Source organism: Pseudophryne corroboree, chromosome 6 (genome assembly GCF_028390025.1).
Source record: "Pseudophryne corroboree isolate aPseCor3 chromosome 6, aPseCor3.hap2, whole genome shotgun sequence".
In the NCBI taxonomy this organism is placed as follows: domain Eukaryota; kingdom Metazoa; phylum Chordata; class Amphibia; order Anura; family Myobatrachidae; genus Pseudophryne; species Pseudophryne corroboree.
Window position 1 is genome coordinate 409,958,782 of NC_086449.1, and position 25,634 is coordinate 409,984,415.

A 25,634-nucleotide genomic window follows, 5' to 3' on the forward strand; every position below is an offset into this window, starting at 1 on the left:
TATTCTGTTGACTCATATTCAGTTTTCATTAGTGATCTGTCCATTCTGTGAATGTAGTGCAACATAATGAAGTACAAACTATTCAAGTGTATATATTATATTGAAGCAGTTCATTTTTATTTAGTATAAGGTGATATATTTATTTCCCTTCTACTTCTATCTTGTAGACTGTGTCCAGCAGGTACCTGTGATGGGTGCAATTTTTTTTTCCTTTGGGAGACTTCAGAAGCATGCCCACTTTGTACAGAGAATGACTATCAGAAAATAGAAGGAGCCTGTAGAAAAGGACACCAGGTATTTAATTAACTGGATTTCTAGCTATGACCTTCTTTGATTGCTTCACTGTTGGATGTCTAAAATACTAATATTTTACTTGCTTAATTAAATAGTAAAGGAGTATGTCCTGACTTAAACCTGGCACATATGCTAACCTTGCAGAGCTGGGCACATTGTTAGATATACTGTATATCAGTGTTTCCCAACCTCGGTCCTCAAGGCACACTAACATTATAGGTTTTGAGGATATCCATGCTTGAGGACAGATGGTTAAATCAACATAACTGAGCTACTAATTAAGTCACCTTTGCTCAAGCATGGATATCACTAAAACCTGCACTGTTAGTGCGCCTTGATGGCTGAGGTTGGGAATGCCTACTGTACATAATGGCCCTCATTCCGAGTTGTTCGCTCGCTAGCTGCTTGCACACACTAAGCCGCCGCTCTCTGGGAGTGTATCTTAGCTTAGCAGAAGTGCGAACAAAAGGATCGCAGAGCGGCTACAAAATAATTTTGTGCAGCTTCAGAGTAGCTCCAGACCTACTCCTAGCTTGCGATCACTGCAGACTATTTAGTTCCTGTTTTGATGTCACGAACACGCCCTGCGTTCAGCCAGCCACGTTTACGTTTCCCCAGCCACTCCTGCGTTTTTCTCTGACACGCCTGCGTTTTTACACACACTCCCCGAAAACGGTCAGCTACCTCCCAGAGACACCCACTTCCTGTCAATCACTCTGCGGCCAGCAGTGCGATTGAAAAGCGTCGCTAGACCTTGTGTGAAACTGCAACGGCCTTTGTGAAAGTACGTTGCGCGTACGCATTGCACCGTATACGCATGCGCAGAAGTGCCATTTTTTTGCCTGATCGCTGCGCTGCGACCGAAAACAGCTAGCGAACAACTCGGAATGACCACCAATGTGTGTTTTTTCCAGATGCATTTTACACCTGTAGGTCCAACTGTACATTCATGTCTCTAGATTTTACCTCTTTCTTTGGAAATCGTACGAAGGGTGATATGGAATATTAAACATGTTGTAACCTATGGGTCCATTGCCAGTTTAGTATCTTTGTTCAGGAGTGAGCTGAAGTTTATTTTTCCAAATACAAAATAAGTGTTAAACTAATTTGTCCATAAATTCCTTTTGAGGTCATGCCTGGATGCCTGCACATATAAAAGTGGAACGACATGGTTACAGGCACTAGATTTATAACATTTACTGTACATTTACTATTTGTTTTAAATGAAAGGAAACTCATTATGTGTGGAATGAGCCAAAGCTCTGCATGCGAGGTGTTTCCCTGCCTGAGAAAAGAACAGCGGCCTGTGAATCAATAGACTTCTGGCTGAAAGTGGGCGCCGGGGTGGGAGCCTTTGCAGCAGTTCTGCTTGTAGCGCTGACCTGCTACTTCTGGAAGAAAAACCAAAAGTAAGAATACATTTTCAAATTTTCCTCATTCAGCTTTTGAGAAAGGTTTTATTTTTAATGTATTATATGCTTTCATTTATTATATGCCATAAAATGTGTGTGTTATTAGGGTTTATTCTGGATTATTATACAAGAGTTCCCACTACCTGTAATTAGGGGGGTAATTCCAAGTTGATCGCAGCAGGATTTTTGTTAGCAATTGGGCAAAACGATGTGCACTGCAGGGGAGGCAGATATAACATGTGCAGAGAGAGTTCGATTTGGGTGGGGTGTGTTCAATCTGCAATCTAATTTGCAGTGTAAAAATAAAGCAGCCAGTATTTACCCTGCACAGAAACAAAATAACCCACCCAAATCTAACTCTTTCTGCACATGTTATATCTGCCTCCCCTGCAGTGCACATGGTTTTGCCCGATTGCTAAAAAAAATCCTGCTGCGATCAACTTGGAATTACCCCCTAGGTTTCAACATCCACCTCTCCAACTAACATAATAGTGAGTGGTTCAATGGTAATTTTTCCATCTGTTCCTGAAATATCCAGCCTGGTGATTTACAGATGTGTACACTTACATCTAGTCTCCCTGTGCGTTAACAGCCCTCCTAGTCGCACCATACTGTAGCGTTACCCTGTAGCACTGAGCATCTTTACGTGCAACTCTTTCCATTAACATGCGTCTTATTTGCATGATGTGAATATGACACCCAAGCAGCTTATGCTGATTAAAAGGATATGCGGCATGCCTACGGTTCTTCGCTGCGGTGCGAACGGGTCGGAAATGCGCATGCGCGGCAGATGCATTGCATACGTGCGTTGTTGCAATGACGCCGCCAGCGACAAATGTGATCACAGCGGCGATCGCAAGAAGACGGACAGACGGGAGGCGTTCCGGGGCTGATACTCACCGTTTTCCAGGCGTGGTAAGTCCAGGCGTGTTGAGGCGTTTAGAGGGCGGATGTCTGACGTCTGGACCGGGACCTTCATCGCTGGATCCGTCGCACAGGGTAAGTGAGTCTGACCCTGGTCTTGTTTTACGTGAAACTTTTTTAGCATAGCAGGGCTGCACAAGCGTTCACAGCCCTGCTATGCTAAAATACACTCCCCCATAGGCGGCGTCAGGTTGATCGCACGAGCAGCAAAAAGTTGCTACGTGCGATCAACTCGAAATGACCCCCTATATTCTGTGTGCAACCGTGGCTGCATCTGCATATGAAATGGTATGTTACTGTGTTTTCTTAGAGAACACTGTAATGTACCATTTTGTATGCAGATACAGCCACAGATGCACAGAGAATATAGGCATGCCACATATCATTTTAAACAGCAGAGTCTGCTTGTGCTTCCTATTCACATACTGATGCGAATAAGACACGCCTTCGGCAAAAAAAGACGTCCGACGTTAATGGAGTTGCACGGGACCGGTCAGCTCACTCATGCCAGGCATCTCCAGCTGCGTGGCGTACTGATACAAGATGCATGTGGACACATTTGTTGGAAAAGCCATATCTAATGCTGCAGGAGAATTTCGGTTCTCCCCACACTTCACAGTACTTTGTTGAAAATACTGTTTGGATAGTGTGCTAGTTCCCCAAATAGTGCATTGTATAAAGAGGTGCTGATAGATTAGTATTTTAGGAATGGAAGTTGTAAGTTTTATTTGATATATTGTTTATGAATGTTAAAAAATAAAAATTTGAATACTTTCATTTCAACTTTGCAACAAAAACATTTCAATACTTCAGTGTGTAAATAACGTGCATAACTCTCAGGACTTGTCTCTTGTGGTGCTGTGACTGCTAAAGCACTGCACAACCCATCTTAAGCTGGGTACACACATTATTAACGATATGCCCAATTCAGCATGGGTTGTGCGAAACATTGCACAACTGCAACCCTTCACACTAGCCCAGCACAGGGCAAGTCCACCCCGCATGCCGGACACTCCCCACCGCCCCCATCAACATGTGAACGCTTTGCTCAGCAGCAAAGGGCTTGCTCTGTCCCGCAAACAGACTGGACACGCCTACGTTGTCTGTACTGCGACCCCCCCCCAACGCCACAATGCCACCCCTAAATGCCGCGTTGATGCCCCCTCCCACCCCTCAAAAGCCTCTGCCTGTCAATCAGCTCTGCCATCGTTTTGATGCTGCCGTCACCGGGACTGGTCACTGATGATATCGCTGGGTACACACTATCGTCTAGTGTGTACCCAGCTTTAGGAAGAATTCCAGGAAATTCCTATTGAATATTAGAACAATACAAAATAACATTTGGCATAATATAGTGTCATATTGTGATTGTTAATTTGTCAGTATCCTGTATACAACATAGCATATTCCAGTACTCAGAGTTTAGATTCGGGACACAGTTTGAGTGGACATTTGCAGCCCTAGAGCTCTTATGTTTAGGGCAATACATCACTGTGGCTAGAGTAAAATATTATGTAGAGAAGTTCTTAGCTCATCTCAGTTGTTGATTTTTTTGCAGTTTACTGCTTACAACTTTCAATGAGAGTGGAAAATTAACAATATTATGAACATGTTTTCCTTTAAAAATGTGCAGTGTACTGTATGTAATATTTCCAACACCCGATTCTCAAATTCACTTTATGAAGAACCGTGGGATTTCTATGCTTTTAATGCAAACAGGAAATGCTGTGTAGCAAGTGACATGTCAACATTAGTGGCTCTGTAAAAGCAGGAAATACAGTAGTGACAGAGCACAGCATGACCATATAAAAGACATATACCCCATTTATTTATGACCCACAGGGAGCGTGAGTAATCATACAATCTGTTTATCAGATACCATAGAATTGGAAGCTCATCCTGATGTGTTGTTAGTATTGTGCTACTAACCAACATGGCAAGAAGTATATGAAAGACACTAGTGCAGCTTAATTTGTTTTTTCTTTTTAGTAAATTGATGTTGACAATGACCTCTCTTCAATTTTAGGCTGGAGTATAAATATTCCAAACTAATCATGACGGCAAATTCCAAGGAGTGTGAGCTTCCTGCCGCCGATAGCTGCGCCATAATGGAAGGCGAAGACAATGATGATGATGTGGTGTATTCCAATAAACAGTCACTGTTAGGAAAATTGAAGTCTCTTGCAACAAAGGTGATACATATTGCTAGACTGCATATTCTTTTTTTATTATTAGTAATAGTTTTTCTTGACAATGTATCAAAACATGGGTGAACAGAAAATAAAAAAGGGAAAGGGAATCCAATAAATACAACACAGTGGAAAGAGTTCTAATCCGAATAATCTGAACACAGCATATAACCACACAGAACGTAATACACATCAATCTAGAACAGTGGTTCTCAAACTCGGTCCTCAGGACCCCACACAGTGCATGTTTTGCAGGTAACCCAGCAGGTGCACAGGTGTATTAATTAATCACTGGCACATTTTAAAAGGTCCACAGGTGGAGTTAATTATATCACTTGCGATTCTGTGAGGAGACCTGCAAAACATGCACTGTGTGGGGTCCTGAGGACCGAGTTTGAGAACCTGTGATCTAGAAGAATTGCTTTCATTCAACCTAAATAGGAGTGTGACATAGGTGAGGTTTAGGAAGCAACAGTGCACCAATGCCATCAGTGACATATTCATGCCAGGCAAACCACTTCATTATGGAAGAGGAAGCTGAAGATGAATATGGCATATAGACTGTCTCCATATCAAAATGAAATTGGTTTTTAAAAAAACCCTTAATTTAGAGAGGATGCTTCCAGCATTAAGCTATAGTGGCCTGAGCTGCGATGAAAATGTGTTCCAGCACATATCTCTGATGAGGTTGAACTTGGGATGGGGAGGGGTCGATGAGGGCAGACTCAGGGGTAGGATATAAAGTAAGCCTCAGCACTTTTTTAATCAGAGAAGAGACTTCATCCCAAAAAGTATGGCTCATGAGGCAGCCCCAACAAACATGAAAAACATGACTGACTTCCCACAAATCCTCCAGCAAAACTTAGACTGTGTAGGCCACATAGCATGTATGTGTTGAGGTGTGAGATATAACCTATAGAGCAATTTAACATTCATTTCATGTATGGACATATGATAGGACATTGCATATATTAACTTCCATTGGGCATCAGAAATAGGTTGACCTAGATTTAGTTCCCATGAAGTCTTGGGAGGCGAAATAATGTAAGGACACAATTGTAACAGAAAACAGTACCAGTATGATATATTGCCCTTTACCTGAAGTGAGGTGAGTAAACAGACCCAAAGGGGCATACAAACTAACCTCTGAGAAGAATGAGCAACACTTTTAAACCAATGACTAATTTGATAATACTTGAAGAAAATCTTGAGAAGGGAGGTAGTAGTAGTGATCTTGTAAACAGGAGAACAAGAGAATGAAACCACCATTGAGGAGGTCCCCTAGGGACCTAATGCCACAGGACTGCCAGTAGTTAGGTGCGCATTAGGGATTAACTTTGAAAGAGCTAAAATGGAGATATTAGCAGTAGGGAGAGAAACATATTTAAACTGAGAAAGTGGCATATCCCAAACCTTTAATGAGGCACTCGTGGAGGAGAGGGTGAAGGAGTAGGAAGGACATGAGCAATTAGTGAACAAAGGAGGTCCACCAAACCTCCAGAGCCATCCAACTTTTAGCTATGAGTGAGGGTGCCAAATCTTTAAATTGAGCAAGAAGACCAGCTTTCTGATAGCTAGTGAGGTCTGAGAATGCCAGACCACCAAGTTTCTTCCTTGGAAAAATAAATGGAATTGTGCAAAATATGTACATAAGCTTGAGAAGCAGTGACATTTTAAACACAGCTAAATGGCCCATCCATGGAATGTCTTAGGAAAACTATGATTTACAGTACTTAAGTGATGGCAGTACAATAAGTGATGGCAGATTACCATTGAAAACAGTCAAAAGAGTCAGGGGAATTCAAATGCCTAAATATAGGAGGGAAGTTTTTACCAATTCTACTTAAACCTAGAGCTATTTGTAACCATACTAGCCTCTGAGACATTAATAGACAAGGCATCTGATTTATAAGTGTCCAGTTTGTAAAAGTAATCTCTGCCAAAGCTGTCTGATAAATTGTGAAGACGGGTCAATGAAGTCAATGTCTCAATAACAAAATGAAGAACGTCTTTCGCAAAAAGACAAAGTTTGTGAGTCAAATTTCCAGCCTTAACACCCGGTAATTCCCCTGCAACATTAAGTTTAGCAGCTAAGGGTTTGACAAGTGCCATTAGTAATAGGGAATGTGTCAGAAATCCACAAGCAGAATACATAAATTGAAAGAGCACTATAGAGAGATAAAATTGAGATAAGAATTTGGTCTCGGAAGCCAGACATGGAAAGGGCAGCATACATATACAACCACTTTAGCCGAAGACTTTCTCCACCTTGAGAGAAAGCAGCAGCTAAACCAGTCCATGATATAGAAATAGAATCAGTCAGGTTTAAAACCATACAGGTGTTATCTGAGGCATGTACCCCCACCTGGTCAGAGTGGATTATAGAGGGAAGAGGGGGCTGAAATGGTTTGCACTTGGCAGTTAACCTAGTGTAGATCACTATTCAAAAGAGTTGTAGAGCAAAATTTCTTACAGTCCACGGGCTTAGGAAGGGTCACAATTTGTACCTCCAGCATCTGAGAGGGGAGTACACCAGAGTCAATGACCTAATTGAACAAAGTCATAATGATAGGAACTAAACGGTAATTAAAAAACTCTTTAGGGACAGGCAGCTTTACCAGCCAATAGTGGTTGAATCACTAATTCTACTTCTTGTGGAGTCCAGGGAGCAGGTGGTCCTTAGATAGAGGAAGGCATGGATAGACGTTAGCAAGGGTTGAGGGGTTGATAAACAAGGGACAGGTTGTAAAGGTGAGCAAATTGATTAACAATATCAGTTGGATTAACTATCTTGGCTCCTCTAGGGGAAACAAGAGTATAACTTCTGGAGCAATCTGTAATCTGAGTATTGGCCATTAGGAGCTTTAGTAACCGACTTCTAATGGAGGAGAGTTCCTTACCAAGGGCCTTGGAGGGGTGACGTTTATTCCTGTCCATTACTTCCTCGTACCCGGCCTCCAACTCCATCTGCAACTGGGCATGTTGACAGCTTAAGTCAAGCTCTTGTTATCTGTTTCCTTAACCACTGCCATCTTTACCTGCTTTTTCTCCTACTGGTAAAGGCTCCTCTCTAGCTATGGCCACCAGCCCCAAGTAGTACAATGATTACTCCCTCGCTACTTACATCTAAGCTGTATTATGTTGTGAGAATTGTGGTGCTCTTTGTTACCTGCACTCTATTTTTGTTATTTATTTACGGTTATGCTAAGTTCTGTCTCCCTTTACTGTCCTTTGTACAGCGCTGCGAAACACTTGTGGCGCCCTATAAATAAAATATAATAATAATAATAATAATAATAATAATAATTAAGAATGCACCAAAAGGTGAAAATAGAATTATTAGTTAGGGAATTAATGAGTTGAGTCTCCGGGGATGTGGAGACATAAGCTACATATTCTGATCAGCCTTTGCTATGGGACACTGGGGCAGGTAATATTAATGCCAGTTTTTTGACACAAGTAGTAAAGAAAAAAAAACCCCAATAATTTTGACTACCTACAGATGTGTCTTCATATATCTTTGGTGCAGTCACGCCAAACAGCCCCTCTTGGCGTGATGCACAATGCGAGTTGGATGCACAGGGAAACTGTGCTGATTAATTTGATACAATGGTGCTTGAAAATTTGTGAACCCTTCAGAATTTTCTATCTTCCTGCTGAAATTTGTCCTAAAACTACCTCAGATTTTCACACAAGTCCTAAAAGTGATAAAGAGAACCAAATAAAACAAAATGAGACAAGAAAATTAGATGTACTCATTTTTTATTGAGGGAAATGATCCAATATCACATATCTGTGAGTGGCAAAAGTATGTGAGCCTTTAGGTTTAGCAGATATTTTGAAGTTGAAAGTTGAGATGACAATCAGGTGTGAGTAGACAACCTGTCTTTTTAAAAGAACAGGGATCTATCAAAGTCTGATGTTCACAACACGTTTGTGGACGTGTATCATGCAACGAACAAAGGAGATTTCTGAGGACTTCAGAAGAAGAGTTGTTGATTTAATCAGGCTGGAAAAGATTATAAAACTATCTCTAAAGAATTTGGACTCCACCAATCAGCAGTCAAATATATTGTGTACAAATGGAGAAAATTCCAGACCATTACTACCTTCCCCAGGAGTAGTCGACCAACAAAGATCACGCCAAGAGCAAGGTGTCTAAAAGTTTGCAGGGTCACAAAGGAACCCAAGGGAACCTCTAAGCACCTGAATGCCTTTCTCACATAAGCTTATGTTAATGTCCACCATCAGGAGGACACTGAACAACAGTGGTGTGCATGGCCAGATTGCAAGGAGAAAGCCACTGCTCTCCAAAAAGAACATTGGGGCAGATGTATTAAGCATGGAGAAGGCATAAAGAAGTGATAAAGCGGTGTTAAATGCAAGGTAATAACGCTCCAGCAATCAGCTCTGATATGTAAATTGACAGTTATGAGCTGATTGGCTGGTGCGTTATCACATTGCACTTATCACCGCTTTATCACTTCTTTATGCCTTCTCCAGTATTAATACATCTGCCCCATTGTTTCCTGTCTGCAGTTTGCTAAAGGTCACCTGGACAAGACAGAAGGCTATTGGAACAATGTTTTGTGAACAGATGAGTCCAAAATAGATTTTTTTTTTATTAAATGAGAAGCGTTATGTTTGGAGAAAGGAGAACATTGCATTCCAGCATAAAAACCTCATACCATCTGTGAAACACGGTGGTGGTGGTATCATGGTTTAGGCCTGTTTTGCTGCACCTGGCCCAAGACGACTTGCCATGGGACAATTAATGGGACATGGGACAATTAATTCTGAATTATATCAGAATATTTTAAAGGAAAATGTCAGGACATCTGTCCATGAGCTGCACCTCAAGAGAACGTGGGTCATACAGCAAAACAATGACCTAAAGCACACAAATCGTTCGACCAAACAATGGTTAAAGAAGAATAAATGTAAAGTTTTGGAATGGGCAAGTCAAAGTCCTGACCTTAATCCAATCGAAATATTGTAGAAGGGCTTGAAGCGAGCAGTTCATGAGAGGAAACCCACCAACATAACAAAGTTGAATCTGTTTTGTACGGATGAATAGTGTAGAATTCCCCCAAGCCAATGTTCAGGACTAATCAAACATTACTGGAAACGTTTACATGCAGTTATTGCTGCATAAGGGGATCATTCTAGATACTGAAAGCAAAGGTTCACATATACACAGATATAGACTCAGTATCACACAATATACAGGTGTCATATGACAAATTAATCACCAGTCACCTTGTGCGTCCTAGCCACATTGTGTTGTGACTAAGACGCATTTTCAGCAAAAAAGACACCAGACGGTAGCAGAGTTTCACAGGACCTGGCGGATCACTCATGCCAGGCATCTCACGCTGTGTGGCGTATTGACGCTGGATGTATGAGGACACATCTGTATGTGCAGCTGCAGGAAGAGAAGCTTCCTGCAATTGCTGCTCTGAGAGGGACTTCTGGTCCCTCTACTTCCTGACCCCTAAACCCCCCAGTGCCTGCCTTGCTGCTGATCACTGCTGAGAGGTCAGCCCAGCAGCACCCCGCACACAGCTGCTGCAGACACTAACAGCCGCAGGGGAAATGGGGAGAGGATAATGTGCCAGTAATCTGAAGTTGCAATTGTTGCAATGTTCCGAACATTGATGATCGCAATGTTCTGACCATCAATATTTGTGTTTTTTATTTTTTTATTTTTGAAAGAAAATTGTATTGGACATCATAAAAAAAACACAATAATTTCTGAGCAGTTTTTGGAAAAAAATATTAATCAGTTACAGCAAGTGGTTAAATTCAACACTATATTTACAGTTGAGGAGCACAGAAAGGCTGTGTTTATTGGTGGTCATTCCGAGTTGTTCGCTCAGTAATTTTCTTCGCATCGCAGCGATTTTCTGCTAATTGCGCATGCGCAATGTTCGCACTGCGACTGCGCCAAGTAAATTTGCTATGAAGTTTGGTATTTTACTCACGGCATTATGAGGTTTTTTCTTCGTTCTGGAGATCGGAGTGTGATTGACAGGAAGTGGGTGTTTCTGGGCGGAAACTGGACGTTTTATGGGAGTGTGTGAAAAAACGCTACCGTTTCTGGGAAAAACGCGGGAGTGGCTGGAGAAACGGAGGAGTGTCTGGGCGAACGCTGGGTGTGTTTGTGACGTCAAACCAGGAACGACAAGCACTGAACTGATCACACTGGAAGAGTAAGTCTCGAGCTACTCAGAAACTGCACAGAGAAGTCTTTTCGCAATATTGCGAATCTTTCGTTCGCAATTTTGCTAAGCTAAGATTCACTCCCAGTAGGCGGCGGCTTAGCGTGTGCAATGCTGCTAAAAGCAGCTTGCGAGCGAACAACTCGGAATGAGGGCCATAGTACATTGCTGGTCATAGCTCTTACTACATGTTTGTTTTAGTTTTTTAATCCTCTTTAAACATGCTGCTGATCTATGCTTTCATGTTTTAATAAAAGTCCATTTAAAACTAAAATGAAAATAACCCAATTTAAGCGATCAGTGATCACTTGTTTGTTTGAATATTTGCGTTAACAGTATAATCATGTTATTAATTTGTTTTATTCCTCCAGGAAAAGGAACACAATTTTGAGTCTGTGCAGCTGAAGTCCTCAAGGACACAACATATATGAAGTCCCAACACTGCCTTTCAGACTTTAAAAAATAGATTTTTGTAGGAAAAATAAACTCTTTACATATCAGAAGAAGAAATCGGTATGCGGTACCAGTGAAGAACAGTGCGGCACCATCATGAAAAAACAGATACCACAAAAAAGTATAAAGCTCAGCTGCCTTATTACATGATTATTTTGCCAAAAATGGAATGTGTTGACAATTAGATTTCAAGTTCAACTCAGGATGAGAGAAGTGATACAGAAGATGTTTAGATTATTGTGTATAGGTTGTGCATGCGTCTGTTTTATCTTATCTCCCTACACATCTATCCCAGACACCCGAGTTGTTTTCAAGTGTAAAACATGACCATTGCTGCTGTTCTCAGATCCTTATCAGCTTTTAAGTTTTAGAGGAGAAATTGAAAATGATCATGTATTTTCTAATTAAAAATTGCACATGGAATGAGCAGGACAAAACATTAGGGACGTAAGAGAGAATTCCACAATAACAGAATAAAAGAAAATCAGGAAGTGACAAAGGGGTCTATATACAGGTTGAGTATCCCATATCCAAATATTCCGAAATACGGAATATTCCGAAATACGGACTTTTTTGAGTGAGAGTGAAATAGTGAAACCTTTGTTTTTTGATGGCTCAATGTACACAAACTTTGTTTAATACACAAAGTTATTAAAAATATTGTATTAAATGACCTTCAGGCTGTGTGTATAAGGTGTATATGAAACATAAATGAATTGTGTGAAGGTACACACACTTTGTTTAATGCACAAAGTTATAAAAAATATTGGCTAAAATGACCTTCAGGCTGTGTGTATAAGGTGTATATGTAACATAAATGCATTCTGTGCTTAGATTTAGGTCCCATCACCATGATATCTCATTATGGTATGCAATTATTCCAAAATACGGAAAAATCCCATATCCAAAATACCTCTGGTCCCAAGCATTTTGGATAAGGGAGACTCAACCTGTACTAAGGCTTAGAGAGGGATAAAGTGGACAGAGATAAAGTACCAACCAGTCAGCTCCTAACTGCTATGTCACTGGCTGTGTTTGTAAAATGACAGCTAGGAGCTTATTGGCTGTTACTTTATCTCTGTCTGCTTTATCTCTCTCCAAGGCTTAGTACCATAGACCCTTCTACATTTACTGTTTTATTTTTGCAGTATAACAAAAACACAGGCTAATGAAGATTTTTTTTTGTTTTTAAATTGATTCTATAACTGTTCGTTAACCACTACACCCTGAGCAACATTCACTTAGTTTATTTTGTTTGAGAGAGTTTTGATGGACTGAGTGCAAGCTGTTGAGTTGTTATTGGACCAGCTATCATAAGTGTTTCTTTATTTTATATATATATATATATATATAGCTCCCAAAGATGAACGGCACTGGAGTCAGGTTTTTTGCAAAATTATTGTATTAAGTGGCAACAGCTGTTTCTGGGCAATAGCCCCTTCCTCAGGCCAAAATACAAATACACACAAACAACATAGACAGACTTACCCCTCTAAATACCCCTGGAGCGTGTCTGCTGCCGTGTCTCCTCCGCGCTGCTCCTGCTTCCGGGTCCTGAGCCGCCGCGTCACTTCCGCCTCCTACGTCACCGTTGCCATGACCACCCGGCGGACGCAAGGTAATCGTTGTCATGACTACCCCGCACACGCCAGTCAGAATGGCCCGGCCGCTGTAAAACGTGAGCTCACAGGCTACTCACCCCATCACCAGGTGCCGGGTTGACACGCATCAAGAGACCGCTCCCTACACATAAAAAATGAAATGAACAAATAAATGAATAGTGATGATACAATACAAAAACATACAACATGCAACATAAGACATATAAAAAGAGAGAGACAACAGTATCCTACATCCCATAGAGCAATATAGCATGCAACTACTCTACACAGAAACAGCGTTCTATACAGAAGAAACCTTGTTTTAAAGGGTCACTGTTTTTAAGGATATTGTTCCTAAGAAAACAATATCCCCATGTTGGATATATTATAATTATAAGGAACTTCCGCCACAACTATGAAAGAAATTCCAGGATACATTCACAATGCAATGACCATCTCAGATTGTGGGTGTGACACACCCACAACTCAAAAAACATTCCAGTTGACCTTTTCATTAAGGCCCCGAGGCCAGAATGTGTCCAGTCTCAAAATCCACCGAGTTTCTTTCTCCAACAAAACTTTAGCCCTGTCTCCACCCCTCAGTGTCGGCGGAACATGCTCTATCCCAAAGTATTTTAGTGAATTAATGGTGTGATTAGCAGATAGGAAATGTCGGGCCACCGGTTGGTCCACCGGTTTGCCCTCCAAAATCAATTTGATAGCGGAACGGTGGGCCGCCATCCTTTCGCTGAATTTCCGTGTGGTCTGCCCAATATAGAACAGCCCACATGGACAAATGATTGCATAGACAACAAAGGAAGTGCTGCAAGTAATCACCTGTCTGATGGTATATGTCACGTTACGGGTCGGATGTTTAAAATCCTTACAGGCCATCATATGTCTACACGTCGCGCATTTAGGACAGCGGTAACACCCAGGAGTTTTTTTGTGGATGATGACATTATCCAGCTCCTTCATCCCTGAAATATCAGTTTTTACAATAAGATCACGCAGGTTGGCACCTCTCCTGAAGGCTGTGACAGGACGCAACCCTCTAAAGGATGTCAAGTCTGGGTCTGATGATACTATAGGCCAAAGGGCTTGTGAAGCCCTGCGGATAATAGGGCTAGATGTAGAAAAGTCACAAGGCCATGGAAGGATGTTATTATTTTCCCTCCGAGGTGGATGTAGTAATTCATCCCTAGACATTTGCAGTACTCTGTTTTTTTGTTTCTGTAATGTAGACCAGTCATATCCCCTAACTAGAAATTTATGGATCATATTATCCAACAACCCAGGGACTTTGTCGCGGTCACTCGTGATGCGTGCCACCCGCATCATTTGCGACAGGGGGAGTCCCCTTTTAAGGGGTTCTGGGTGATGACTGGATGCCATTAATAATGTGTTCCGGTCCGTGGGTTTTGAGAAGACTTCCGTGGAGATCACGCCATCATGTACCATAATTTTGACATCCAAGAATGTCACTTCCCTCTCATCACACACATAGGTAAATTTGATGGGAGAAGGTAAAGCATTAATTTCTAGCATCAAATCCACGAAAGAATCCCTGCCTCCACCCCACAGCAGGAACACATCATCAATGTATCTTGTATACATTAAGATGTTATCAGCTACCTCCCGATCAAGGAAGAACATTCTATGCTCTTCTGAGAACATGAATACATTAGCGTACGAGGGTGCGACCGATGATCCCATCGCGCACCCCCGCAGCTGTAGATAGAACTCACTATCAAACAAAAAGTAATTCCTGTACAAAGTGAGTTCTAACAAGGTCAAAAACAACTCATGATTGAACGCAGTCGGAGATAAATGTTTCTCAAGGAAGTCCCGCATAGCTCTCATCCCATCCTGATGGGGGATAGATGTGTAGAGGCTGCAAACGTCAAGGCAGCACATTATGGTGCCTGGGGCCACGTTCCGTATTTCTTGCAATTTTAAAATAAAAGAACTGGTGTCCTTTAGAAAAGTGCTCTGTGCCGGCAGTAGTGGCTGAAGAATGGAATCTAGAAGTTGAGACACTGGTTGGTACAATGAATCTCTTGCCGAGATTATGGGTCTCCCCGGGGGGCTGGTTTGGTCTTTGTGCAACTTAGGTATCGTATAAAGCAATGGGCTCTTAGGGTGAATAACACATAAAGCCTTGTGCACCTTGCTGGGTAGATATCCATCATCACGAGCTTTATCCAAAATTGAAAAGAGCTCCTGCTGAAATTGACCCACAGGATTGTCCTGAAGCTTACGATACACACCTTCCTCCCCCAGTTGTGACAGAGCTTCTTGACGATAATACTCAATGTCCAAGATGACTATGGCCCCACCCTTGTCGGCGGGCCGGATGACTATGTCATTATAAGATCGTAATTGAGTGAGTGCTTCTCTCTCCTCAGCCGTTAAATTCCTCTTTATTTTAGCAGGAGCTGCCACATATTTGTTAATGGACTCATCCATTAATCTGCCAAAAGTCTTAATCGACGGGTTCACTGATACTGGGTCAAAGTTGGACCTAGACTTTTTTTGCAAAAAAGGATCAAAGATGGAGACAGTATTAGGTTCATGAGATGTATTCTGAAAGAATTCTTTTAATCTGAGTTTCCTAGTGAACCTATGGAGATCCCTGGACCAGGCAAATGGATCGTGAATATTGGTGGGCACAAAACTGAGTCCTTTGCTGAGGACATCAATTTCGTGTGATGTTAATACCCTTTTGGACAAATTAAAGACTAATTGTAGGTCTTGCCTTGGGCCGCCCTTCTGACCCCTTTTGTTCTGGCCACCCCGGCGGGTGGCAGTGCATCGACTTGAGGCTGGCCATGTTGTGAGCCCCGTCCTAAAGGGGTACCTCCAGACATCTCATCTGTATCAGAGACCATAAAGTCACTATCACTGCTTGACTTCGTACTTTTGTTGCCCTGTTTCTGCCTTTGCCACGGGCGTCGTCTCTGTTGTTGTCTGGACCTTTCCTGGGTGTCCATACCGGCCAGCCAACGATACACCTTGTTATCCTCATAGTCTTGATCAACCGTGATTTTTTTGTTTCGTTTGAATTTTAATAATTCACAACGATATTGGTCACACTGGGTTTTTAATTTACCCATCCAATCTTGTGATTCATCCTGTTGAAGAACCTTTAAGTTGTCCTTTTCAAAGGCTGTGATCTTCTGTCTAATAACTTCCAATTCTCTGTTAGCTTCCTCAATCACTAGGATCATGAGATCAAAGGCACACCGGTTCAGTATACCTATCCACTTTCTTACAAAGTCGGGATTGTGTCGACCAATCGTGGGCACGTTACGCACGCGAAACCCACGTGGGATCTTATGTTCTTTGTAATATTCTGTCAAAGAAATTCCATGTAGTTGAAAGTCTATTTCCCGACGTTTATATTTCATTAATTGAAACAAACAATCTTCTGCTCTCATGGTGGTATCTGTGACCGGTATAACCTCTTTAGACAAAATTCTGTCAATCTGCTCCTGTGTGAAGCCAAAAGTCTCACCCGGGGCCATGGTGCTCATAATCTGGCACCCTGGGATATCTGGTTGTAGAGACATAGTGCTGGCTTTGTACCTATGAAATGTTATGGGTTGTCTCCCAAATCTTGTAAGCAGAGTATTTCAAATTCTGAGGTTCAGTAAAACTGCAGCAGACGGTGCCATACAACAGGTGTTACAAGAACACTACTATATCCTTGCAGCAACAGTCGGCACTCACAAGCTCTCATCCACAGCGTTCTCCGTGCCAGTTCCAAAAGTAACATGCAGCTCCCAAAGATGAACGGCACTGGAGTCAGGTTTTTTGCAAAATTATTGTATTAAGTGGCAACAGCTGTTTCTGGGCAATAGCCCCTTCCTCAGGCCAAAATACAAATACACACAAACAACATAGACAGACTTACCCCTCTAAATACCCCTGGAGCGTGTCTGCTGCCGTGTCTCCTCCGCGCTGCTCCTGCTTCCGGGTCCTGAGCCGCCGCGTCACTTCCGCCTCCTACGTCACCGTTGCCATGACCACCCGGCGGACGCAAGGTAATCGTTGTCATGACTACCCCGCACACGCCAGTCAGAATGGCCCGGCCGCTGTAAAACGTGAGCTCACAGGCTACTCACCCCATCACCAGGTGCCGGGTTGACACGCATCAAGAGACCGCTCCCTACACATAAAAAACCTGACTCCAGTGCCGTTCATCTTTGGGAGCTGCATGTTACTTTTGGAACTGGCACGGAGAACGCTGTGGATGAGAGCTTGTGAGTGCCGACTGTTGCTGCAAGGATATAGTAGTGTTCTTGTAACACCTGTAGTATGGCACCGTCTGCTGCAGTTTTACTGAACCTCAGAATTTGAAATACTCTGCTTACAAGATTTGGGAGACAACCCATAACATTTCATAGGTACAAAGCCAGCACTATGTCTCTACAACCAGATATCCCAGGGTGCCAGATTATGAGCACCATGGCCCCGGGTGAGACTTTTGGCTTCACACAGGAGCAGATTGACAGAATTTTGTCTAAAGAGGTTATACCGGTCACAGATACCACCATGAGAGCAGAAGATTGTTTGTTTCAATTAATGAAATATAAACGTCGGGAAATAGACTTTCAACTACATGGAATTTCTTTGACAGAATATTACAAAGAACATAAGATCCCACGTGGGTTTCGCGTGCGTAACGTGCCCACGATTGGTCGACACAATCCCGACTTTGTAAGAAAGTGGATAGGTATACTGAACCGGTGTGCCTTTGATCTCATGATCCTAGTGATTGAGGAAGCTAACAGAGAATTGGAAGTTATTAGACAGAAGATCACAGCCTTTGAAAAGGACAACTTAAAGGTTCTTCAACAGGATGAATCACAAGATTGGATGGGTAAATTAAAAACCCAGTGTGACCAATATCGTCGTGAATTATTAAAATTCAAACGAAACAAAAAAATCACGGTTGATCAAGACTATGAGGATAACAAGGTGTATCGTTGGCTGGCCGGTATGGACACCCAGGAAAGGTCCAGACAACAACAGAGACGACGCCCGTGGCAAAGGCAGAAACAGGGCAACAAAAGTACGAAGTCAAGCAGTGATAGTGACTTTATGGTCTCTGATACAGATGAGATGTCTGGAGGTACCCCTTTAGGACGGGGCTCACAACATGGCCAGCCTCAAGTCGATGCACTGCCACCCGCCGGGGTGGCCAGAACAAAAGGGGTCAGAAGGGCGGCCCAAGGCAAGACCTACAATTAGTCTTTAATTTGTCCAAAAGGGTATTAACATCACACGGAATTGATGTCCTCAGCAAAGGACTCAGTTTTGTGCCCACCAATATTCACGATCCATTTGCCTGGTCCAGGGATCTCCATAGGTTCACTAGGAAACTCAGATTAAAAGAATTCTTTCAGAATACATCTCATGAACCTAATACTGTCTCCATCTTTGATCCTTTTTTGCAAAAAAAGTCTAGGTCCAACTTTGACCCAGTATCAGTGAACCCGTCGATTAAGACTTTTGGCAGATTAATGGATGAGTCCATTAACAAATATGTGGCAGCTCCTGCTAAAATAAAGAGGAATTTAACGGCTGAGGAGAGAGAAGCACTCACTCAATTACGATCTTATAATGACATAGTCATCCGGCCCGCCGACAAGGGTGGGGCCATAGTCATCTTGGACATTGAGTATTATCGTCAAGAAGCTCTGTCACAACTGGGGGAGGAAGGTGTGTATCGTAAGCTTCAGGACAATCCTGTGGGTCAATTTCAGCAGGAGCTCTTTTCAATTTTGGATAAAGCTCGTGATGATGGATATCTACCCAGCAAGGTGCACAAGGCTTTATGTGTTATTCACCCTAAGAGCCCATTGCTTTATACGATACCTAAGTTGCACAAAGACCAAACCAGCCCCCCGGGGAGACCCATAATCTCGGCAAGAGATTCATTGTACCAACCAGTGTCTCAACTTCTAGATTCCATTCTTCAGCCACTACTGCCGGCACAGAGCACTTTTCTAAAGGACACCAGTTCTTTTATTTTAAAATTGCAAGAAATACGGAACGTGGCCCCAGGCACCATAATGTGCTGCCTTGACGTTTGCAGCCTCTACACATCTATCCCCCATCAGGATGGGATGAGAGCTATGCGGGACTTCCTTGAGAAACATTTATCTCCGACTGCGTTCAATCATGAGTTGTTTTTGACCTTGTTAGAACTCACTTTGTACAGGAATTACTTTTTGTTTGATAGTGAGTTCTATCTACAGCTGCGGGGGTGCGCGATGGGATCATCGGTCGCACCCTCGTACGCTAATGTATTCATGTTCTCAGAAGAGCATAGAATGTTCTTCCTTGATCGGGAGGTAGCTGATAACATCTTAATGTATACAAGATACATTGATGATGTGTTCCTGCTGTGGGGTGGAGGCAGGGATTCTTTCGTGGATTTGATGCTAGAAATTAATGCTTTACCTTCTCCCATCAAATTTACCTATGTGTGTGATGAGAGGGAAGTGACATTCTTGGATGTCAAAATTATGGTACATGATGGCGTGATCTCCACGGAAGTCTTCTCAAAACCCACGGACCGGAACACATTATTAATGGCATCCAGTCATCACCCAGAACCCCTTAAAAGGGGACTCCCCCTGTCGCAAATGATGCGGGTGGCACGCATCACGAGTGATCGCGACAAAGTCCCTGGGTTGTTGGATAATATGATCCATAAATTTCTAGTTAGGGGATATGACTGGTCTACATTACAGAAACAAAAAAACAGAGTACTGCAAATGTCTAGGGATGAATTACTACATCCACCTCGGAGGGAAAATAATAACATCCTTCCATGGCCTTGTGACTTTTCTACATCTAGCCCTATTATCCGCAGGGCTTCACAAGCCCTTTGGCCTATAGTATCATCAGACCCAGACTTGACATCCTTTAGAGGGTTGCGTCCTGTCACAGCCTTCAGGAGAGGTGCCAACCTGCGTGATCTTATTGTAAAAACTGATATTTCAGGGATGAAGGAGCTGGATAATGTCATCATCCACAAAAAAACTCCTGGGTGTTACCGCTGTCCTAAATGCGCGACGTGTAGACATATGATGGCCTGTAAGGATTTTAAACATCCGACCCGTAACGTGACATATACCATCAGACAGGTGATTACTTGCAGCACTTCCTTTGTTGTCTATGCAATCATTTGTCCATGTGGGCTGTTCTATATTGGGCAGACCACACGGAAATTCAGCGAAAGGATGGCGGCCCACCGTTCCGCTATCAAATTGATTTTGGAGGGCAAACCGGTGGACCAACCGGTGGCCCGACATTTCCTATCTGCTAATCACACCATTAATTCACTAAAATACTTTGGGATAGAGCATGTTCCGCCGACACTGAGGGGTGGAGACAGGGCTAAAGTTTTGTTGGAGAAAGAAACTCGGTGGATTTTGAGACTGGACACATTCTGGCCTCGGGGCCTTAATGAAAAGGTCAACTGGAATGTTTTTTGAGTTGTGGGTGTGTCACACCCACAATCTGAGATGGTCATTGCATTGTGAATGTATCCTGGAATTTCTTTCATAGTTGTGGCGGAAGTTCCTTATAATTATAATATATCCAACATGGGGATATTGTTTTCTTAGGAACAATATCCTTAAAAACAGTGACCCTTTAAAACAAGGTTTCTTCTGTATAGAACGCTGTTTCTGTGTAGAGTAGTTGCATGCTATATTGCTCTATGGGATGTAGGATACTGTTGTCTCTCTCTTTTTATATGTCTTATGTTGCATGTTGTATGTTTTTGTATTGTATCATCACTATTCATTTATTTGTTCATTTCATTTCTCATTTATTTTTTATGTGTAGGGAGCGGTCTCTTGATGCGTGTCAACCCGGCACCTGGTGATGGGGTGAGTAGCCTGTGAGCTCACGTTTTACAGCGGCCGGGCCATTCTGACTGGCGTGTGCGGGGTAGTCATGACAACGATTACCTTGCGTCCGCCGGGTGGTCATGGCAACGGTGACGTAGGAGGCGGAAGTGACGCGGCGGCTCAGGACCCGGAAGCAGGAGCAGCGCGGAGGAGACACGGCAGCAGACACGCTCCAGGGGTATTTAGAGGGGTAAGTCTGTCTATGTTGTTTGTGTGTATTTGTATTTTGGCCTGAGGAAGGGGCTATTGCCCAGAAACAGCTGTTGCCACTTAATACAATAATTTTGCAAAAAACCTGACTCCAGTGCCGTTCATCTTTGGGAGCTGCATGTTACTTTTGGAACTGGCACGGAGAACGCTGTGGATGAGAGCTTGTGAGTGCCGACTGTTGCTGCAAGGATATATATATATATATATATAAAAAGTAAAGCTTGCAAACATCAATTGGACTACGTATCAATTGTATGTATGAGATACTTGCTTTATGATTTTGAAATCCCAAAGAAGTAGCTGCTAGTATGCTCACTTACTAAAACCTGCACACCCTCATGTAGCAGATAGGGGGATCTTCCCAATACCTGAAGGTAGGGATCGGACTGCCATCACAGGTGTTCCTTTTCACTGCAGCTCAACCAGGTTACTACAATCTGTCTGTCCCTCATCAACAGAGCTGTGTCCAGTCTTCTTCATTAGAGCTCTCTAGTGTCTCAGTACCGTGGTCTGCAGAGTAACAAGCCTCCAGCTTCAGATAAAGGGGGTTGTTCAACTTTGCTACAGTATATGGAAGGTAGAAGGACAGACTTTAGCAAAGGCTGGCTGTTCAAATGTTGACCACTCCTTCAAGACCTGTTTTTTTAAATGGCAATTGCAGCTTTTGACAGAGATTGTTTTCTCCTTCTGATCTCTGTCAAAAAAAGTTGGTGGTATTTCTACGATGGGTTTAGGTATACAATTCTTTTAGACGTTAAGCCTATTCTATCTCTTCATCCTCTTCAGTATGTATCATGATTTATTGGTGCAGAATAAAACTCTATATAACATCAGTCTCTATGTCAGCGTCAACGTTCAACGGTAGGAAATATTTGAAACTATAACATTCCGTGTATATTAGCAGCTTTATGTAAAAGCAACACTGCTACCATTCCCTGCTCATACTAGTGAGCTGCCAGTAGCTGCACTGCTAGGCATCAATATCCAGACACCTGTTTTAAAGAAGTCCCAAAATGCTAGTGCCTTCTACTTTCATGAATATGTTTTAGACATTTGCAGACCTGATATATAACTGAAAGTCCTGCTACCTCCTCCAATTATGCCGTGTTTTCTGATTTAAGCTAGTTCTTCGAGCATAATATGTTTCTGATTAGCAGGGTTGGTAACTGCCTATAAAATTACTGTCAGTGATAAAGACATTTTTTTCTACCTGTCATTAAAGTTCATCGACTAAACACTAGCCATACATGCTGTGATATAGCCACCACCCACTCAGGGGCTACAAAGGTGTCTTTCCACCGTCCTGTGAATAAAAAATAATTTCAAAGCTACATGTGATCATTTTACGATTTTACAACAAATACTTAAAGACAGTACATAAAAAATATGACTATAAGTTCATGTTAGTGTTTTTTTCATTTCAGACCATTATCTTGGAAGCTATAGTAAATATGGGTCTGGGACTCAGGATCGACAGCAAAAAGGTCACAAACATTAGGTCGACGCCAATTGTTCGACACACCTTAGGTCGACATGGACAAAAGGTCGACATGGACAAAAGGTCGACAGGAACAATGTCGACATGGAAAAAGGTCGACATGAGGTTTTTTTGTGTCGTTTTCTTCGTAGAGTGACCGGGAACCCCAATTAGTGCACCGCGTCCCCTCGCATGGCTCGCTTCGCTCGCCATGCTTCGGGCATGGTGCCTTCGCTCCGCTACCGCTTCGCTCGGCACAGATTACCGTTCCAATCGTAGTCCACGTGGATCGTTAAGTATGAAAAGGTTCCAAAAAAGAAAAAAATCGTGAAAAACTCATGTCGACCTTTTTCCATCTCAACCTTGTTCCTGTCGACCTTTTGTCCCTGTCGACCTTTTGTCCCTGTCGACCTAAGGTTTGTCGACCAATTGGCGTCGACCTAAGGTTTGTCGACCTTTTTGCTGTCGATCTGGAGTCCGGATACCAGTAAATATACAGAGTTTTTATTTATAAATATAAACTCTAAAGACAATATTGTTGTGTTGCAGTTAGTGTACATTTTGTTATTAATTGGATATTAGACTTGTGTGTTTCTATATGTTTTTTATTTGTTGGGATAAAAAAGGAACTTTATTTTAAGTAAAATCAAAGTTTGATAGTTTTTTTTTATTTTATTTTTTTAAGTAATTTATTGCACTCCTCACACTGAACATTTTCACTGCAACAAGAAAAAATGCAAAGTAATTTTTTTTGTGTGTGTACTGTTGTCACTGTATTTTTTCTTACACAGATAAACGTTTTTATTTATGTGAGTGATGATTATTTTAATTAATTTGTTCTGTAAAATAGTGTGTGTGTGTATATATGTATATATATATATATATATATATATATATACACCATATTTGTTTTACTAATACTGCAATATTGTGTAATAAAAAGCAATTGGCTGCCTAGTTATTGTGTTAGCTTCATATATCTAATTGCTGTACCAGATGAACGTCACTTTTATTAATAGAATTTTGGGTAATAGATATCCTGGGGTCAAAATGAGGCACTTAAATATGCCACGTTGGCCTTTCTTACCAGAACTGTTTCTGTTCTTTAGTTCTCTACTAATGACGCCATAGAGTGATGACACAATCTACATAATTGGTGATACCAAAGTCATACCAAAGCTGGATTACAGGGGGGAGGGGGCGCACAGGAGGCAAGTGCCCCATTTCTCTTTCTTTCAGGGGGCACCCCAGCTGTTGTAGTCACAGCAATGGGTAGGGATACATGGCACTGCACAGTCAGTGTTAGCAGCGTATGGAGGAGTCAGGAGCAGCTGCAGACAGTGTGCCAAGTGATGATGTGACAGTATTTATATGTGTATAAGTGTGTGTGACTGTATGTGGGTTGCTGTTTGTAAGTGTTTGACTGTACAGATATACAGTATATGTGTGTGTGACTATGATTGTGATTGTATGTATGTGTATAAGTGTGTCACTGTATGTGTGTGACTGTATATTTGTATATGTTTGTGACTATGTATAAATTCTAAAAACAACCACAATGGAGTGTATCACATTAGTTATTCAGTCAGCCTGATTTAAAATAATTATAATATTTATTAAATATCACACATATATGTCTGAAAATGAAAATGATTAAATATAACTGGAACAAAATGAAGCATATAAAATAGATGCACCCAGTATGTGACTTATTCAAGCTCACTAGAGCACCAGTGCAACAGTGTATCAAACTGATTTCTTATGTATATATATATATATAAATATATATATATATATGTATATATATACTAGCAGAATACCCGTGCTTCGCTATGGAATTTAAAGAATAATGCCAATCTTTGGCAGGCCGCACCTCTGGTCTTCCCCTGATTGATGCTGTCAAAATGCTGGTGCTGAGGAGAATAATCTGCCTCCTTCTCTGCCCCGTCCCACCTCTGATGCTGCCCTGCTCAGTGCTGTAAATGCTGGGATGATAGGCCAAGCTCCGCCCGCTGTATGTTAAATATGTTAGGTTTGCAGGCTGACTCTATGTCAAAGGGCCCTAGGTCTCCTTGCTTAACTTCAAACTAAAGTATGCCTCTGCCCCCACCCATGTGTGCCTGTGCCCCCACCCTTGTGTGCATCTGCCCTTACCCATAGGTGACTCTGCTCCTACCCGTATGTTTATGCCCCAACTCGTGTGTGCTTCTGCCCCTACCCATGTGTGCCTCTATCCTTACCTGTGGGTGCTTGTGCCCCTACCCATGTGTGCCTCTGCCCCTACCTGTGGGTGCCTCTGCCCCTACCCATTTGTGCCTCTGCCCCTACCTGTGGGTGCCTCTGCCCTGACATGTGGGTGCCTCTGCCCCTACCCGTGTGTGACTATGCCCCTACCCATGGGTGCCTCTGCTCTTATACGTGGGTGCCTCTGCCCCTACCCATGTGTGCCTCTATGTAAATTACTCCAGACATTCCAGAGTTATGCCGAAAACTATGGATTTTTACATGTCACCCCCTTCCCACCCCTAGGGGTGCTAGGGGTGTCTTACCCCCACTGTATTTTTGTTGAGAATGTAAGTCATATGTATACTAAGTTTGATGTAAATTGCTCCAGGCATTCCCGAGTGATGCCCGAAAACTATAGATTTTTATATGTCACCCCCATCCCAACCCCACCTCTAGGGATGTCTTACCCCCACAGTATTTTTTCCAGATTGTAAGACATATGTGTACCAAGTTTGGTGTAAATTGCTCTAGGCATTCCAGAGGTATGCCTGAAAACTGTGCATTTTTACATGTCACCCCCTTCCCACCCCTAGGGGTATTATGGGTGTCTTACCCCCCAGTATTTCATACCAGATTGTAAGACACATGTGTACCAAGTTTGGTGTAAATTGCTCCAGGCATTCCAGAGTTATGGCC

General features: G+C 42.4%; 1 protein-coding gene across 1 annotated transcript in view; it reads left to right on the forward strand.

Moving 5' to 3' along the window:
• ELAPOR2 (endosome-lysosome associated apoptosis and autophagy regulator family member 2) overlaps positions 1 to 13,298 on the forward strand; it is a 181,398-nt gene extending 168,100 nt beyond the window's left edge. Inside the window, exons 19-22 of the mRNA XM_063926927.1 lie at positions 168 to 294; positions 1,525 to 1,703; positions 4,657 to 4,822; positions 11,412 to 13,298. Coding sequence (XP_063782997.1) covers positions 168 to 294; positions 1,525 to 1,703; positions 4,657 to 4,822; positions 11,412 to 11,471 — 532 coding nt within the window. The 3' untranslated portion in view covers positions 11,472 to 13,298. The remainder of the gene's footprint in view (positions 1 to 167; positions 295 to 1,524; positions 1,704 to 4,656; positions 4,823 to 11,411) is intronic.
• Positions 13,299 to 25,634: the final 12,336 nt, after the last annotated feature.